The following is a 19,825-nucleotide window of genomic DNA, read 5'->3' on the forward strand; positions in this document are numbered from 1 at the left end:
AGAGAGAGAGAGAGAGAAAGGAATGAGCGATTCAGTCGAGTTTGCAGAAAATGTTTCTGCTGCTGTCTGCTTTGCTTCGCATCCACTCCTTTTTATCCTGAGATGTTTGTCTGGTTGGTCTATTTCTGTTAAATTTTGACCCTGCGGCATCCTCTCTTCTATTGCTTCATCATCTAATAAAGTCAGCTTCGATGTCATATCTGTGAGGCACCATCTGAATGGGCTGTGCTCTCATATCGCAGCCATTGTATTTTGTAAGAACCTTGTATTTCCCCCCTACTCTTCCCATAAAGTGAACAGAGACAGCAACACATTCAAACATTTTGAAATCTCTTCCAGAAAGTTTGGATGTAAAAAAAAAAGTCTCAAAATGACTTTTTATAAAGTTAGATGACACCTAAAGAAGCTTTTGTTGTATACCTCTTTACAAGCTAGTGATTCCTCTCCTACAGCAGGCTCACTGCTGCCATGAAGAAAGCCTGTTTCTATCTTGGCAGTTAACTGGCAGCAGCTACACAGCTTTACCCCACGGCAACAACCTGACGATTCTCTTTAACTCCTCAACTTGTGTCTTTTACTTCCACAATTTTTATCCTCCTACCCTGATCCCACCGTGGTAAACAGTGTCTCCCTAAATGTGCTATAATTACACACAGCGCTCGTCAGGTATTCTTTTGTCTCTTTTGTTTCCAAGGATGCTATTCTTACTGCTTTTTAAAATGCTTTTTTTCTTTTATTTTGCTAACGGCCTTTTGAATTACCAGCAGTGATTTTTGCTCTTTCAGCCTGCTCTTTCACATTCATCTCATCTGAAACTGACTTTGACATGAAGCCTGAGGAGGAAGCACAAAACCATGGATTACACTCTGCTGCAAGAGGGGAGGAAAAAGACACAACTCAAAACCCACACGACACACACACACACACACCCACACACACACACACACACAGGCATGCACACACACACAGGCACACACAGGCACCCACAGACATACACACACTCGGTGATGGAGCATTATTATTAATTATGCATTAACATGTTAGTAGCATTCGTAGCTGTTGCCAAATTTAAAGGGTCATTACACCCAAATTACATAAATTATCACAGTGTATCACTGATGTAAGCAAACCCAATTCCATTAATACATATTGTATTAAGGTGGCAGCAGGTTAACCCATAAAACTATCTGCATGGTTAGATAACCCCAGAGTTGAGAAGAGAGACAATTTGGTTGTTGTTTTGTAATTTGGGTAAACAAAAAAATAATCTTATCTCTGAAGCATTTGCTCTAAAAAAAGAAGAAGAAGAAAACAGAAGCCCTCCAAAGTAGAAGTAGAGTTGTTTTTTTTTCCTTAAAGCAGCAACATTTTTAATTTTTTTGCTTATTCTGGTGGCCCCTGTGGACAAAAGCATGTTTCCACCATCTCGTTTAATTTAATTTCATTTCAAGGCAATTGTGACCGAATACGACCTTGTGGCAGGCATAAGAATAACTATATAGAAACAACCAATATTCTCGCTGATGGTGTGCTGTAGGTCATATCAGTATTAACTGAGCCTGTTTCATAACCAGTTAAAAACTCCTTGTAGTGAGTTTAATCAAACTACCGTTTCCAAGGTCAAGAATTAACTTTAACACAATACTTCATGTGTTGTTAGGTAGTTCAATCTATAACAATGCATAAAAATGCAAAACGAGAAAGAAAATTATGACGAGCTGCAACCCTACATTCAAGGAAAGCAGAAGTCCCTCAAAATCAAACCTTATACGTGAGTTAATGTACTTCATGGTTACTTTCCACCGCTGCAGACACATAGACGGGGTGTGTTATCCTAATGGTGAAAAAAGCTTTTACTGATTAAATCTTAAAAACCTGACCAGTTAAGCACTAAAAGGTTCCACAGAGACAGACAGTGTGTGTGTGTGTGTGTGTGTGTGTGTGTGAGAGAGAGTGTGTGTGTGTGTGGAGACGTGTCGTGTGTGTGAGAAGAGGAGAGAGAGAGAGAGATTTACACAATAGCTGATCAGTATTATGCAGAAGTTTAAACAACATGTTTTGGGAGGCTCAGAGGAGGGAAAGTTTGACTTGTTACACTCAGCTGGGGCACAAGTGTGCATTTTTGTGTGTTTGAGCGAGTTTAGTGAGCTGAGGCCTTGCTAGCTGGAGCTGTCATCCATTTGCTCTTGTCTTCTGCATTACATGAAAGAAAAACAGCTTGTGCCCTCCTCTGTCTCTCTATTTTTCCATCTCTCATTTCCCCGCGGTACAGGGCAGAGTTGGGAGATAAACAGGAATAAATTATCTGCTCTACAAGCTGAGCCTCCTCTCCAGAAAGAGGTAGAGGCAGAAGCGAGAGAAAGACGGAGTGGAGGAGAGATGGAGCTGGACAGGCGGAGCTCTGCAAACAAGAACTCATCTGACAGCTGGAAGCAGCTCATATGGCTAACCATCAGCACAAATTTTAAATCGGCAATTGAAATCTTCTTTTATGCAAAAAATGTCATTACCATACATGGCGCTCAGTATATATGCACATATAAAGATCCCCACGCATACATAAACACACAACGTGGTAGGATAGCTGGCAGTGGGGAAACTTAATGACAGTCAGGGTGGAAAAGCAGATAGACAAAAAGCTGTAAAAAAGGGAAAGTGAAAGATAACAGATAAGAAGAGCGAGAGGGAGAGCAGTTTGTTAGTAAGTCTGGAAGCTGCTGACAGACCCAGAATGAGATGTGACTTCAGTAAATTGAGCTGCTGTGAAATCGCGGACGGTGTATTATGTCTGCTGGGCAGAGACTCAGCCGATCAGATGACAACAGATACTGCTAACCCGATAGCTCTGCCAGAACATCTAGGTCAAACAGATCACCTGGACTCCAAGTCTTCCACGAGATGAGACATTAACTTTTAACTGGGACCGGATGAACAATCAAAACAGACGGTTGCTATTTTTTACCACAATGCATTTACTTAACACGGTTTAAAAGTAAACTGCTGGGATCAAACCAGTACATTTGCAGACTGGTTATCATTCAATAATGGCTTTTACCTGTGATGTGAACACAAAAATGATATTGTATCGTAAGTATTTTATACAGTGTGTTTGATTTAGACCATTAATAGACTGACAGGAAATTAAAATATCTTCAATTTTAAGTAATTTTTTTCAAGCAAATTACCAAAATTTACTGGTTCTGACTCAAATGTGAATACTTATATTCAAATATTATATTCAAGTTTTGGACTGATGACCAGACAAAATCAAACAGCACTGTCCTGCAAGAATTATGACTTTTGAATTTTCTGACAGAAGAATGAATAATCACTTAAATAAATAAATAAATAAAATAAATCAGCAGATGAAATGAAAATAATCATTAGTTGCCGATTACCAGTTCATTGCCCAATATTCATTCTTTGCTTGTCATTCCCTCTCCCTCTTTCCTGTCCATCTTCAGCTGTCCTATCTAATAATAATAATAATAATAATAATTAATAATAATAATAATAATATGCCAAAAAATGAATTTAAAAAAATCCTGGGTCTTAACCAAAAACATCACGTCATCATTTGTTTCTTGGCCATTGTCCTTATTTTCCACAAAATTTCAATGAAATCTGTTTTTGAGATACTCTGCTTACTAACAGACTGACAAACAAACAGGAATAAAAATAACTTCCATGGCGGAGGTATTTAATGATGCACGGACCATATTTTGAGTCAGCCCTGATGAGAAAATCTGCCTTTAATAAGTCATAACTAATTTTGAGTGATGTTTGTAATGTGAAGAAAATGTTCTTCAGTATTTGAGTGGTTATACAACATATCACTGGTGTATTATACAGCTGCTTTAAAGAAACTAAACTGTGTCTTTCTGATTCCCACATTTTGCTTTATATAAAAGTGACCCAAACCGTGACCGTTACCATAAGAACAACCTTTGATCAGATCACAGTTCTTAGTAAAGACAGGTCCATCCATTACCCAGCAGTCAACCTCAGGGTCCATATTGCATGCCATCTGTTAGTGTAGGTCTATGAAGGCTGTTAAGTGCTTAGGTAAACTCAGTCCCAAATGTCAGCAATAGACAGATAGCTTGTCATGGTTCTCCTCATGCACATCTAAACTGCTGCAGCAGATGGCATGGAAAAATATATGGACGCCTTGGTTGAGGTATAAAGATGTCAGGAGAAGTTCAACTCTATACTGCGCCATATGTTTCTACCCTCAGGAAACGGATAGCGTGTGCATGCAGGTTTTAGGTGTGTATACATGGTGCTCACGACCACCTTTTGGACAGTCACCTGCAGTTGGGCGGGTGCCACAGATGATGGATACTTGTGGGCTGTGAAATGGCTGAGAGTCATCTTTTGTGGGATTTGTGCAGTCATTCTCAATATCATTTTTCATTCTGACCCATATGAGCCATAAAAATATTTCCAAGACCCAACAGAGAAAGAAAAGATGGAGGGAAAACAATGTTTGTGGCCCAAAACAGATCCCTGGCTGCGGTCCAACGAGAGCTGGCAGACATCCACTAATTCAGAGGCATTGCCTGGAAGGTGCCCCCATTAAGCAGATCTTAAAGGAGTGTTTCATCCATAACACATCTCAGTGCTATTTTGTGCCTAGCTCAGGTGTAATTGATTTCCTCCAAGTCATTTCACTGCAGTGTTTGGTTCATTATACAGTGCATTTTGTTGTTCAGCTTTGTGATGCTTTTGGTGATTTGAAATCCTATTAAACCTTGCGGTGAATCTCACTGAGCCATTTGTCTTGCTATTGTTTCATCGATGTGATATGTGGCCTAACGTTGTGTACCGGTGAATCAGTGTCATGTATCTGTGTGACACCCTACAGAGGACAAAATGAGCCTCAGAGCAGACCAAGTGAAACCTATTACGATATATACTTACATTATTTACTTACAATTTAATTGCTGTAGTGTTCCGAAAATAAGTATTTGCTATACTGTATGCCAATGAAAATATAAAGTACTAGAAAATAGTGAAAGAAAAAACTACTGTTTCAAAATGCATGGAGAGGTTTGAAGGAGGTTCTTTGTTATTTTGTAGCTCCAAGGCCACCAACGCTTTCTCATAAATTATAAGCAGAGAATAGAAAATCATGTACATAGTATTTATCATAATTAGAGATGTTGTAATTAGGGATCTATAAAACACTGCACACACAATGGTTCTGATGTTTCCGAAGGACTTTAAAAGTGTCTTTGTTTTTTTTGTTTTTTTTTCTTAAGTGTATCTATTGTCTCCCCTGCCTCTGTGCAGCAGCAAGGCTGGTCCTACACCTACGTGAGTACAAAGAGGCAATTACACTTCAGGTACTCTGTATATCACAGTGGTAAGTGTCCATTTTTACGCATCAGTAGGTTACCTGAAATTATATTGGGAATGGGTGTAGGAGCAGAAACCAGGTCCAACGTGCTTCGGATTTCTCCACATGTTGAAGAGGAGTGTATGAGGATGTAGAAAGCACAATACTTCATATATAAAGAGTTTGAAGGGTTGTTTCTTTTTTAAAACCAAAAGCACAAGACCGGATTACAGTGTGTTTGTGTGTGTGCTAGTATAAGCTTCTAACATTAGCTTGCTCGGCAAAGCAGCTTACTACCTTGAGTAACACTAACATAGTATTGTTTACATGACATCATTAGCTAATGTTACATTATTTTGTCAGGGTTACAGGTTCCAGGACTGGAACAGGCACTGGATGGTATTACCCCACTGTGTGAGAGACTGTATCAGAGTTTGGGCTAAGATTAGCGACTCAGTCCTGATTTTATTGGATTTGATTACATTCCAGGAACCCCAGCCAAACTCGTTACCCCTAATAGCATCGTGTTTGCCAAAGAGTTAAGTCCACGTCCTAAAAGCCTTTTCTCTTGTAAAAGTGAAATTACAAACAATAAAGCAACATCTAACCTCTGCTGCTAATACTGTAGCATCAACTAAATCAAAAACATCCAAACAGTCATTTTAGAGAAGAGTTAGAATAAAGCAGTTTGATTTTACATTTTAATAAGACAAATAGCTCTACCTTACAATACAAAACGATGCAGCCTAATTCCCATGTCTGATACATTCAACTTTTTGCCTCTGACGTGTGTGGTATGTAGCCATCAGCTGCATATGTGAGATCCTTTCATGTGTTTCCAGTTTTGAGTCAGCTGGTCAGCGGGTTTTCAACTAACTCACAGAGTTACCAATAATTAGCCAGCTTGCTAGTTTTAACAGATAAAATCTGCTTGGTTCAGCTGCCAAAATCAGCGGCCACTGGCTAGAAATGAGAAGCTGCTTTTACGAACAAACCTTTTCAAAAATGACTAAGAATTTCATGTGGTAAATCAGACACTGCTGTGAACAGTGTCGTGCGAGAAGAGAAAGCTTGACATATGTAGCAACAGACATTACTTACAATTTGAAAAAGTGAGACTATTAAATTAGTTTGAACAGCGTCATTGCAAACTCTGCAAATGGAGACGCAGACACAAGGTTGACAAAGGGCACAGATGATCAGTGAAGGATATTGGCTGACAGCAGGGAGATATCGGCGCTGGAAGGGCGAAGGAGCATAGAGAATATGGATGAAGCAACAACAAAATGGTTTCGCCTCACCATCACTTTTATTCCCCCTGAGGACGACTGAGCCAGAATGGCTGAGAAAATACGTGTCTGCCTACTCCAGGAGACACTGTATCATCTATACAGAAGAGCATAAACAACGTTGAACAAACTGTCTTAAGCGTAAGATGTGATTCTTCTGTATTCACCCCTCGATTTTTCTGCACGCACACAAACTCTTCCCATCTCTCTAGCTGCATGAAAAGCTTCCCTCCCTCTCTTCCCTACTACTCTCTCTGGCAAAGTGATTTTACATTCTGAATTTAAGACACTGAGCTCATTTCACACAATTTCAGGCTGGGCGGGTCAAAAGGTAAGAGGGGCATCAGTTAAATACCTAATGTGAAGAAACTCCCATCTCTGTATCTATTGATTTTGGGATCTGAGAAAAGAGAATTATGGTTGTCTTTTGGGGAAGATTGATTATTATATTAAGTTTTTTATTTCAAAGTTGATTTTCTTTATAATTGTGCTGGAACTTTTTCATCCCACTTGTAATAAGTGTATATGAGATCTGGCATTGTTTTTCAGTTGCATGCTACCATGTTTTTTGACCTTTACGATCCACAATAGAAAGAGATTTTGCCTTTAAAGTGTCATCTTTTTATAATCTTTTCTCCCAAACGTTAACAAAAACAGCATTTTTTTTTCTTGGCTTAAGGATGGCACAATTATCCTTTTATGAAATTGGCTTTAAAAAGGTTTTACGCCCCCTAAGGATGTAGATAAACCTCAGAAAGGAGCATGTAATCCCTCAGTCCTAATTAAAACATGATAATCACCAAATTTAGAGCAACAGGGATTTTACTTGATAGTGATGCTAAGCTTTAGATGCACTGTTTGTTTACATATTTCCAAATTAAATAATCGGACAATAACTCCTTGTGTATCTCACCTGATCTGAGCTGTTTGATGCGACCCTGGCTGGCGCTGGGGTCGACAGGCAGGAAGTCTTTGAACCAGGAGATCTCTGGGTCAGGGATGCCACTGGCAGCGCACAGCATGGTGGCTGTCCTCGTCCGCTCCACCACCTTCAGCTGGGGACCCATGTCTATACTGGGAAAGCCAAAGGGCAACAGGTCCTCTGGAAGGATGCAGAAAGAAAGTATTCAGAATTTAAAGACGTTAGCAGCTTTTAAAAGTCTTATCAAGCAGCCAAAAATGGCTAAAAGACTATAGCCATGCTATAGCCTTGTGATGCTTAGGCACATGATGGCGCTTGGGGAAAAGTGGAAGGGCCACCAAGGTCAGGATTTATTGTCTAGGAAGCGTGATGCATGTACAATATTTTCTGTTCAAATTCAAAGTTAACCGCTGACTGTCAGACCGTCACTGCCATCCCTACATTCATGCCGCTAACATGTCTAAAAAGAGGTCATTATAAAGTGATAAAGAGAGACAGAGGGTTGTGGTTAGGATAATGTGAGGATTGCTCAAATCCACTGGGACAATAATGAACAAATGTCTGCACTCATTTTTGGGACAGTTGAGCTGCAGTTTTTCTAAACACAAACAACTGGTTTATCTGCCTGCACAGAAACAGAGTCAGCCCCACCATGCATTGAATCCTTACTTTCCCTCTTCTGTAGTGAAACATAAGACCCATTCACACACACACACACACACACAGTGATGTGAGAGCCACTGTTCCCCTGCCTTTAACATCTGCAGACCCTTGAAAGAAGAGATGCTGGTGAGGACAGCAGAGCCACTATATCTCGCCTCATCAAAGCCCTGTGTTCGCTCCTACATCCAGCTTGTCATTAGGTGATCTAGTAGGCGGGAAGAAACACAGCTAGACTTCCCTGTGCGTGTGTGTGTGACAGGGCATTTCTACAGGAGTATAAACATACCGCCCAGTCAGCAGGAGTTAAGTGCCGACACTTGAACACACACACACACACAGACACACATAAACAAAGCAAGAAACACACATACACATACAGTAACCTAGAAACACAGGTGTTTGGTGGCGATGGGAATGAACTGTAAGTTTTCCATGGTGTGGCTCTGTGGTGGTAATGATTCCTGTCTAATAACTATGCAGAGAGCTGCTCAGAAACAGCAGCAGCAATTAGAAGCTGGGATCAAGAGGAGGGGCAGGGCACTAGGGGTAATAAGGACTTGTTAGCAGTAATTGTTAAAATGTACCAACGATTAGAGAGGCCGATCTGGGATGTGTCTGGATATGTCTGATTATGTTGGGGGGCAGTGGATAAGCGTGTGTGTGTGTTGCCTGTGTGGATACATATTTGTTTCTATAGCTATGTTCTTATTAGCATCTTGGCAGATTTGTGCGATGTGTGGAATAATGCACAGAGAATTATCCACACATACCCAGTAACAGGAAGGTGTGTGTGCACGCACAAAAGCAGTTGCTTTCTATTTCACACACACACAAACACATTCACATACACTTTCTCTGGTGAATGGGATTAAGCAGCTCGGTGACAACAGTCCAGATGGCCAGACATGTAATCAAGCATCCATCAGCCTTCCTGCTTCCTCCTCTCCTTACCCTTTTAACCACTCTGTCTCTCTTGCACATACACACAGACACCTCCCCCATACCTGGAACTATAATTATATATTCCACTTTCCTACAGCAGCAAAGCAATTACCAAAATGGCAATTTCCTCAGCTAATAAATCAAACCCACAGGAGCCTCTGGATTGTCAAGCACAACAAAACCCCCTAAAAGTTAGCTAGCTCAAACTGGGCATCACTGACAAATCCAGAGCCAAACACAGTCCGAGACGCAGAGCGTGGCCACGTCAACTGTCTGTGTGTTTTTCCTCTGCTCCTCTCCTCCTCCGGGCCCCCTGCTACCTAACCACATGACAGACGTGTACCATCTGTTTGCGCACACTCTGCGATGGGGATGAGAGGCTGAGTGGAGATAGGATCTACCACTCTCTTTCCACAGTCATCAGCTTTAGAGAGACCCCATCACGTAGGAATGTGATGGCAAAGGCTGAGGGGACAAAGGAGAGGAGAAATGCCACAAAAGACAAGGGAGTAAATCAAAGCTCAGAGGAGACTCTGGTTGAGCCTGTTCGCTATATCATTAGAGCTCATATGGCAATCAGGCCATGTATCAACCTTCTGATATCAGCCTACCTCCCCCTCCCACCGTCCGCCTGATCAATGCTAATGATCCACCTGAATGGAGGCAGCCAGTGGTACGGCGATTGACGGAAAAAAGGGAAGAAGAGAAAAGAAGATGAGGGGGGAGATCGATTGGAAGGTCAGGAGGCGAGCTCTCACGAGGCGAGGAATATGCTAGACCTACATCTGCTCCCCTTCCGCCCTCCCCCAACCCCACCCCTCTCCTGAGAGGGTTCAGATGGTCTTTTTATCACCCCGGCGGCTACAACTACATGGACTCCCTGGCTGTTAATTAGAGCACGCCACTGCAGCGGGCTCAGGGCGTGTGCATGTACTTGTGTGTGTGTGTGTGCCTGTGTGTGTGTTTATAGGGGTTCTGGCTCTGTATTCCAGGCAGGTCTTTATAAATGCTGCAAATATAGTGTGTAGGTGGACCTTGGACTTAATCATTAGAGAGAGGTAGGAGAAACAGGGATAGAGATGAATGGATGGATGGAAAGATAGATTTTTTAACACTGCTGCGCTGTACTAAAACAATAATTGTATAAACATATTTCTTTGTTTTTTGAGGTTATATATATATAATAGTTTATTGAGTTTTGTTTTCAATTCACTGTTAAATTCTTAAGTCTATAAATGTTACACAAAATAGCAAAAAATTCCACCACAGCTTCCCAGAGCCTGAGGTGATGTCCCCAAAATCCTTGTTTAGTCTGACCAACTGTTCAAACCTCAAAGATGTTCAATTAACAACAGTATTAAGCAGCAAATCTTCACAAGTATGAACATGGAACAGGCAAATGTTTGGCAATTTAGCTTTTTTTGATTCGTTATCAAGATTATTATCCTTTTTTGCTTACGGGGATAAGTTTATAAATTGATGTAAAATAGTGAAAAATATCCATCACAGTCCCATTGAGACTAAAATAGCTTCTCCAAATTGCTTGTTCAAGAGTTCATTTGAATTTAAAATGTTATTAAGCAGCAAATTCTCATATATGTAAAGCAGCAATCGGGTAATTTGCTTAGACACAACCAACAATCGACTGTTCATCATCAGCCCATCATCTTAGTTTATTTGTATATAATTCATAATTCGTGGTAGTATGGTGACATTGCAGAGGCACCTGCACTCCTGCATCAATGCTGTCTTTACATGAAGGACCACTATGGGAATAAGACTAAATTAAGATCCATCCCCACATGCAGTGTAATTTTTACTGTAAATAAGGAATGCAAACATGAACAAAATGTAACCGCTGACATTATATTCTATATAGATAGATTCACCCAGCAGCAGACTCACACTCTGTACTGCAGATAAACCAGCAGACAGACAGTTGTGCTGGACATTGAAGTACAGTTCACTGGAGAGGAGAACAGGGAGCTACAGGTATTCAGCCAAGCTTCTGGATGAGTCAGTGGCTGCTTGAAATAGATACTGCGGGCATGGCCTTGATCACACTTTTCACCAAATGAATCATTTATCAAACACAAACACTGCTGCGCAAAAGTACCGCTTATTTTTCATCTCCTGGTTAAATTGATAAGACAGCCTATGGAAAAATGCGCCATGTTTGTATAAACACTGTGTGTCAACAGCGTTTGGGGGAACATTGGCAAGGACCAACCAGCATTGTTCCCTGGAGCTTTGTGTTTGTGTGTATTTGTGTGTATCAAGAGGTTGAGAGCGTACATTTTGGCCTGGTTGTGTTTGCAGAAGGGCAATCAGGCCCTGTGCCCAAAACCAGTCGGTTGAGCCAACCGAATCTGGGCAAATATGCAATTCATGCGTCCGCGTGTGCACACACACAAAAATACTTGGACACACACACAAACACACACACACAGAGTCAAACACATAATGCATATGATGCAAACAAACAAACATGAATCCAGGTTTTCTTTTCCTGTCTCTCTTTGTATTTCCTTCAGTCACCCAAACACAGATACACACATGCACAAACACTTTGCTTCTCCACAGAAAATGTTCATTTGTCCTGGTTAAGAAACAGGTTGCCCATTCATCTTTCAGTTCATTTCAGTGGGGAATGGCCGTGTGCATGAAAGAAGCCTGAATAAAAGCCGATCTCAGGGAGCCTGATTCAGGATTAATCTGCCAGCGCTCAGCAGTCTTCAGAGGCTGTAATGCTTTGACTCCTATAGACTGCAGGAGGGCTGAAGGGGAGCACTTTAAATGCTAATAGCCCTTTATGATAATAGATCACAATACAGTGCAGAATCAGACTTAGCATCGTAGATCAATCCCACCAAAAACCCCACATGTGTCCCTACCAACCTGAGCTCGACTTTGGATCTCCTCACAGATCCGGCAGGCGGGGACTACACACAAAACATGATGATCCCACAGTCAATTACATACAAACATGCATGAAGAATAGACTGCAAGAAAATTATAAAAAAAGGAAGGAGGGAACAAAAACTGTGAAGATGAGAGGGTATATATGATGAAAGAGCCAGTTCTCCACTCAAGGAGTGTAATCCTCTTGCAGGCTGAGTTGATACTCTCAGTTGTTTCCAGACTGAAATGCTGCTTGAGCCGCCGGCCTGCCAATGCAGCAGACGCCTGGGGGGAATCACTGATCTGACTCTGTTGTTCATTTGAAGGGTGTTTGCCAGGGTGGCAGAACATCTCTCCTCCCCCAACCCTCTCTCTCACCCTCTTCCTCCCCCATCCCTCGCCTCCCTTTCTCCTAAAATGGGACACTGGGAGGTGAGTATAATAAGGATTACTCTGTGCAAACCAGACGTACACACAGAGATATGCACACACAACCATAAACAAAGAAATCCATGTGCATGCCTTCATGCACAAGCAAACACACATATACACAGCTGCAGTGATGAGGATCTCTTTCCCACCAGAGGTTTTCAAACATGCAGAACTGCAGATATTCACATCTCCTGAAGGCGGAACAACACAACTGCAGTGTCCATAGAAAAGAGCAGTTTGGGTAGAAAGGGGATGGGGTGGGATCGGAGGGGCTGAGGGTGAGGGGAGCAGCAGAGAGCTTGTAAAAATGCAAAGGGAGGAGAGGAGTAAGAGAGGGCAGATAGACATTGAGGGTCAGGCAGAATGGATGGCAGAGAAAATGAAAGAATGAATAAAACAAGAGAGAAGAAATTAGAAACGGACATTGCTGTGGGCCAAAGGAGAGGCTGCTAGAGTCAAAGACAGAAAGATGGAGTCAGGAAAAGAGATAGGAGGAAGAAGAGTAGGTAATGGGATGTGGAGGGAGATGTGTGGTGATGATGTTGAAGGCACAAAAAGAAAGATCTCCCTGACCATAACCTACCACATCTCCATCCATTAGGCAGCCTATAGAGCAGCAGCCCATATCCTGTGGCCAACCACAAGTCCCTCACACTGTACAACACTGCTATTAGTGTCGGTCAACCATTAAACAAAATGATGAGATGAAACACATCAGGGGATGAAAAGACTTTTCAGTGGTGTGGTCAGTAATGGAAAGCCTCCTTTGTACTTCGATGGCTGGTAGATGTTATCTCCAATGAACCATGTTTTGATAAGACTGACCTAAACACAGTTTTTGCAGACTTTTGTGCACTTAACAGCATCCATCCATAATCTATCATACAGTATATCACTCAGCATATAGTTGATTGGGTGTATGGCTTTAAAGGTATACAGTCGTACAGCATCAGAGTCATTGAGGAATAGAGCTGTGGAGTGGGAGGAGGCGCCTAGAAGTAAGTGTCCTGTACTTCTTCTGCATATACGTTAGTATATATATTTGGAGCACTTTGGATGGGCATGCAATTAGTATAAATGATGAGCAACTGTATTTCGTCACATTTCATAGACAATGCTGCTGAGACTTATTAGTATTCCAATTTGTCATACAAAGTTGACAGCAAAAAAACTCTTCAAAATAAAGTTGAAATAATGGTATATAATTATATTACAACTTATGGCCATACCATAAACCTATAGCATGTGTCTCTGTGGCGACAAACATAGGATAGGATATCATTAAAGGAAGACGTTGAAATAGGAATCTAGGGTTGGGTAATATGGACAAAATCCATCAGTAAATGTTTTAATACATAACCTTTCTGAAAAATCAATTGTGAAATAGTTTATGGATGAAATAACCAGGAAGTAATGTCTGTTGTTTGGCAAATACAGTGAATTTAAATGCCCCCAAAATAAAGCTATTTCATTACACTCATCTAAAAATCATATGAAAATCCATAAAATTGCCGTAAAACGGCCCCGCTCATTGATTTGCAACATCGACCACAATGACACAATATAACCCAGGATATTAAAGGGACACCTAACACAATATGGCAAAATCTGTATAACCAGTATATATCATATCACGCACCATACACACTGGCAAACTGTCTTTGCATCCTTATCCGGTGTTTAAAAAATTTAACTATTATGACTACAGCTCTGAGTCTGGTTGGTGTTTTGGGTCAAATCTTGTTTCATTCATCGCACCTCTGCATTGCATTTTCTGCACAGAGCACATCAGCAGATTAGGAAGAATAAAAGATTCTAGTTGATTCTATTGTCACAGAGGGGACTGGGGACGTTTCGGTACACAGATCTCAGTAAGAGAAAAGTTCACACAAACAGGAAGAGGCACACACGGCCACACACACTGAGAGGCTCGTCCTCGAGGTGTAGTTTATGTGGTAATGTGCTTTAGATTGGGGCTGTGTGTGCAGAGATGATGGTCCGGTAACAGATGGACAAGAGTCTATTCCCTGGGCTACTAGCCTTCTGCTTACCACACAGCCCTGCCAACTCCACAATCCTCATCCATCTCCTGCACTTCTACACCCCCTCCACCTCCACCCCATTTCATCTCTATTGTTTCACACCATCCCGTTGTGTTACTCAACTTATCCCCACCTCCTCACCCGCCATCACACTCCTTCTCACCTCTCCTCGACCTATTCTTCCCTCTTTCCTTTTCTTCCTCAATGTCCTCTGGCTGAAATGGGTTGTCTGCCAGACTGAACCCTAATCCCCTGATTTTTCTTCATGTAGTAACAGCCCGAGTGGCCATCCCTCTATTTCTTCGTTCCTTCCTGCTATGCCGGGCGAATGGCCAGCACTCAGATCCCAGGCTTGCAGCCACATGCTGCAACTTTAGTTCATAGCATGCTGGAGCACCACATTAGATAAGTTTCCCCCCAAGGAGGCAGTGTACATTAGATTAACACCCTCATTCTAGCCAGGAAGCACAGTGATTACAGCAAACTGGGATGCTAAAGTAGCCTTAAGCTAGCACACTAGCTGGCCCTCTCTGCGGCCAGATCACGCTCGGTCGCACACAAGAGAGACTATAAAAAGAACCGTTGACTGCAGCCTGCTGTGAGAGGCAGGGTGTGGCATGGCTCTATTATTACATCTACAACTGACAGCCCAGGGAAGCGGGGATGACGGTTGAAATCAGGTGCGTGCACGTGAAAAGAAAGCATCACTCAAGTGGAAAAGGATGGAGATAGGATGCATGTGCATGTGGGGATGGACGTGTCTCACCTCTAATAATGGCCAGCTTTGCCGTGACGGACACCTCTCCTTCACTGTTGCGTGCCACACACTCGTAGATGTTCTCATCTCGGGGTGCTCTGAGCGGTTGGATCCTCAGCACAGCACCTGCACCCTCATCAAACTCTACAGTCTGGACAGCCATAGAATCACAGGACAAGAAACATCAGCCACAGCAGAGTAAACTCATGGATCAATAATGTGACAAATAATTATAGTTAAATACATTATGGATCTCCGAAAAGAAATTCCTCTTTTTTTTTTTACTTGCCCTCCCTTCCACGAGGTCAGGCTCAGCTCACGTTCCTAGAGCTGGTAGGGATTCAGTGTCTTGGACGACTTGGAGTAGATACTCACCAATAAAAGGGGGTGTTGAATGTGAGTCCTCTGGTTGAAATGCACTATCTCTAACCAATAGGTCATACTACTGCACTGATAAACAATCAGACCTATAATGTGATTGAGCTGCAGGATTTGAACAGCTCTGTGGAATAGCTTAACTCTGGAATACCCTGCATAATAGTATATAGGCTACATAGTTTAGGGACAGCAAGATGTGTTTTTGATAGAAAATATGAGTATTATTCAATCTGATTACTATTTTTATGTCAGTTTTGAAAAATGCAAATAGTGCAAATAGTTTGTCTTCAATTATTACATTGAAAACAACCATAAATACTTTAATTTAATCTTGTAATTTATGCTTGAAATGTTCAAAAATGTTTTTGTCAAATTCACACTTTAAAGAAATATTCAACTCACAGTTAAAAAAAATTCCCTTACCAGCACATTTTAAACTTACATAAGAACACATCATAACTCAATATATGTCATAACCTCGTGGTGATGGCATCATAACATGTCAAGTTGTACAGATTTAGCTAATAATATATAACGTGTTATTGAGCTTTAGAGATGCTGACACGCTAGCTGTTTTGTCCTGCTATTAGTTTTCCTGCTAAGCTACATTAATCGACATAAATGCATCCAACAACTACTCCTTTAAGAAACAAGGTTATAACATATATAGAATCCAAAACAGAATTGAAACAGTTTATATTAAAATCAAAATCTAATCTAGCAAGAATAATCTAGAAATATACAGCATAATCTAGACATAATTACTATATTCTATACATTCAGATATTATTTAATCTTTATTATCGTATATACTGCTTTGTATTTCTCATGCTGCTACAGTAAGAGTTAACGATTGTGCACTGTGACAACCACCTCGATACGCTGGGAGTTGACCTTCTTGCCCTTCTTGTTCCAGTAGACAACAGGCTTGGGATTGCCAGTGGCCTGGCAAACAAATGATGCCACGCCCCCCGACACTCCGATCTGGTCTGTGGGAATCTTGGTGAACTTTGGGGGAGCTGAGAGACAGTGAGAGGGAGAGGAGAAGGGGAATAAAAGAAGAAAAAAATAGAAGCACAAGCATGAAAACTGATACCCTCACACCCAGAGGACATCAAACTCCACAACCAGCAACAACCCCCCTGCTGACCACGCCCCATTTCACTGTCAGTGACTGGTCGGCTGACTTGTGATCTGATGGCTGCGTGTTGTGCTTACTTCCTGGGTATCATCTAGAGGACATGCTGAAGGACTTCCTGTGGGACATAAATAAAAGATGGGCTTGAGCTTTAGAGGAGAATCTCTCTCTGTCTGTCTCTCTCTCTCTCTCTCTCTCTCTTTGCTTCCTCCAGGGCAGGCTACCCTCGTACTGCAGGCGGCACAGGCTGTCATGACACATGAGTGTTTCACAGGTAGGGAGAAGTGTTGGCTGCAAATTCACAGCATATAATTGGTTTAAATGTATTAATACCAGAGGTGTTATTTTGTGCCTGCACTCTCTAACACCTATAGGGGATTTGCACTTACAGATTATGATGATCTTAATGAATACAATGAATATACCAACATTAGTTGCGTTCATTTCCAGCTTTGCCACAGGGGACAATTTGAGGAGAACAATTCCGGCTATTATCACGCATCTGATGTGGTATGTATGAGTGCAGCAGTTGCCCTCTGCAAGAAAATAGCAATTTCCAAGTCCGATATTGAGCCAACAATACTGAACCTATATTTTTCCACAGTGGCTGAGTCAGATCAATCAAACAACTTCATGCACCCACCCCTTGCTATCTGTCTGTGGCCTGTTGCCATGGTGCCCAGCCTAACTCCTCCTCAGCTACAGAATCACTGCTATCCATCAGGGTGAAGTCAGGATGACCCTTACCATAGCAACCTGGATCCCTCCTCCCACTCCCCCTGAGTCTGGGTGGGTGAGGTCCTACTGTGTTGATTCACTTCTGCTCTGAAGACAGAACAGGAAAAAAAAAATTCTATCAAACAATCGCTAGCAGATTCTAAAGCCTGTTTGCACGTCTTCCCACTCCTGCTCACTACACTCGCTAACAGCCACACAGAGCACTTCCCAGTTTCACTACAATGCATTGACAGTAACTGGAAAAACGCCATGTCAAAAGACTGCTCCTGTGCCTGCTGCACTGTGTTGTGCCTCTAAAAGACCCACTCTGAATGTCAGAAATAAAGTACTTTCATTTTATGCTTGCCATAATCCTCAACAGGAAGAGGCAAAAAGCTGGTTCAGTAGAGTCAATCAGAGCAAATTTATGCCCACCATTTTAGGACTCAAGAGCAGGATATTTCCTGCCTGTTAGACTCTTTAGAAAAGGCACACAGAGCATTGAGCAAATTGCCCTTTTACCCTGCCAACAATATGAGAATGTGAAAGTCAAAAAAATGCCATGGCTAAGAACTATATGTGCTTCTTAGGGCTTCTACATGGGTTTCAGTAGCTTTATGTTGAGTCCAAAACTGTGTTCTCTTAAATGCGCTTCAACACCAATCCTCGTGCAAAACCGACCCCACTGGCAATGTTACTACTTAAGCCTCTTCTGAAAGCCAGGGAAAAGCCCTGCAAGGCACTGGCTCTGGATGGATTTGTGCTGAACAGAGCCTTTGTATGATTGGATGGTTCTAGAAACCTGCCTGGAAAATGAGGGACTAATGAGGAGCTCTGTCTCTTCAATAGTAGTTTTCACTCTGTTGCACTGGACCAGATAGGTCTACCACTGATCTACCAGTGGCCTGTTTTTAATGAAACACCTTTGTAACCTGTGATCATCTGACTGACTGACTGACTGCTGCTGTGCAGAGATATAACTGGGGCCAGCAGGTATATAGTATAGTTAGCATGTCATGACTGAGTTTGCTTCAGGTCACACTATAATTAGGCTTTGAGTTAAAAAAATATAAGATTAATTTGTCTTTTGGGAAATTATTGTAACTCCTGGTTGAAAAGTTGCATTACCTACTGCCTTAAAGAGACATTACTTATGGCAAAGGTATTAAGTGCAACCAGCTGTGGTCTGACAAGCCTTTAAGCCATTTTTAATAATGCATCTCTTCCTGTTTGCATGTCTTTGCTGTCAAATCTGTTTGCATCTCACAACCAAATGTGGGCAACAAAAATAATCCTGTGATACAAAGATGATAAGAGAGTATGCTGTGTAGTTGCAGGAAAGAAAATAGTGTTTTAAAGATGATTTGTGGGCCCATCTCAAACAAGAATATGAAATTCTGAAATTAGCAACACAATTGAAAGGAATTATTCCTAACTTCATTTGCATGATTTTGACATTGCTTGTGTTTGCAAGTTAAATGTGGATCATTTTCATGAGGGAAATATTAAACGTGTTTTGCATAAAACTCAAAACAGTCATGGAAAAGTGTCAGGTCGGAAAATAATGTAAGGTGAAAGGGTTTTGGACGCCAATACCAATTAGTATACATTTTGGTTGATTTTGTATTTTTTGAAGAGGGTTCAATCTGAAACCCTTTCTATTCAATGTCTTCACTCTATTACAACTAATTGCAAACTCTGCAACACCTCTTGTTAATGAAAGAAAAAGGTACGACTCATTTTGATGTTTTCCTTACAGTTTTGCATTATTGAGGAGGCTAGAGCGATACAAGAGATCGAGCTTTTTTACAGCACTGTTCTGCAGAGATACACTGTAGGTGGGCCACAGGCAGAGATTTCCAATCCCACATCAACATTTCAGCTCAAAGTTGGGTGTTGTGTAATTCTACCTCTTCACTGAATATAAAAATATTTCAGATGTGACGTCAGTCAAAGGATCATGGCCTCAAATTGGTTACACGAATTGAAAATGAAAAATACATTAGACAATTTTCATTCCTAACAGTGAGTAGCCTCCATCTTAAGCCTATGTCCGATTTCAAAAAATCAACTTGGGTTATATTTTCAGAGCAGTGACAGCTGAGTGTGTCTGAGCATGTGGGTGTGGGGGGGTGTATGTGTGTGGACCACTGAGGCGGGAAATCTGTGGAAACGTTGTAATCAAGGAGATGATGAGGAACATGCTGATGGGACCTCCCGGCTTATCAAAACACATTAACAACGCCACAGTCCAGAGATGATGTACTGACAGGCCTGCTTTCACTCTGACACACACACACACA

At 41.6% G+C, this 19,825-nt stretch overlaps 1 protein-coding gene across 1 annotated transcript in view; it reads right to left on the reverse strand.

Moving 5' to 3' along the window:
- The window catches only part of LOC118334646 (receptor-type tyrosine-protein phosphatase S-like), a gene marked incomplete in the record, with an annotated part of 59,733 nt that overhangs the window by 29,760 nt on the left and 10,148 nt on the right, over positions 1 to 19,825 (reverse strand). Inside the window, 3 exon segments of the mRNA XM_035670648.1 lie at positions 7,544 to 7,732; positions 15,299 to 15,440; positions 16,541 to 16,686. Of these exon segments, the coding sequence (XP_035526541.1) occupies positions 7,544 to 7,732; positions 15,299 to 15,440; positions 16,541 to 16,686 (477 nt within the window).

Source organism: Morone saxatilis, unplaced genomic scaffold (genome assembly GCF_004916995.1).
Source record: "Morone saxatilis isolate NCDOM2014 unplaced genomic scaffold, NCSU_SB_2.0 Contig23, whole genome shotgun sequence".
NCBI classification, from domain to species: domain Eukaryota; kingdom Metazoa; phylum Chordata; class Actinopteri; family Moronidae; genus Morone; species Morone saxatilis.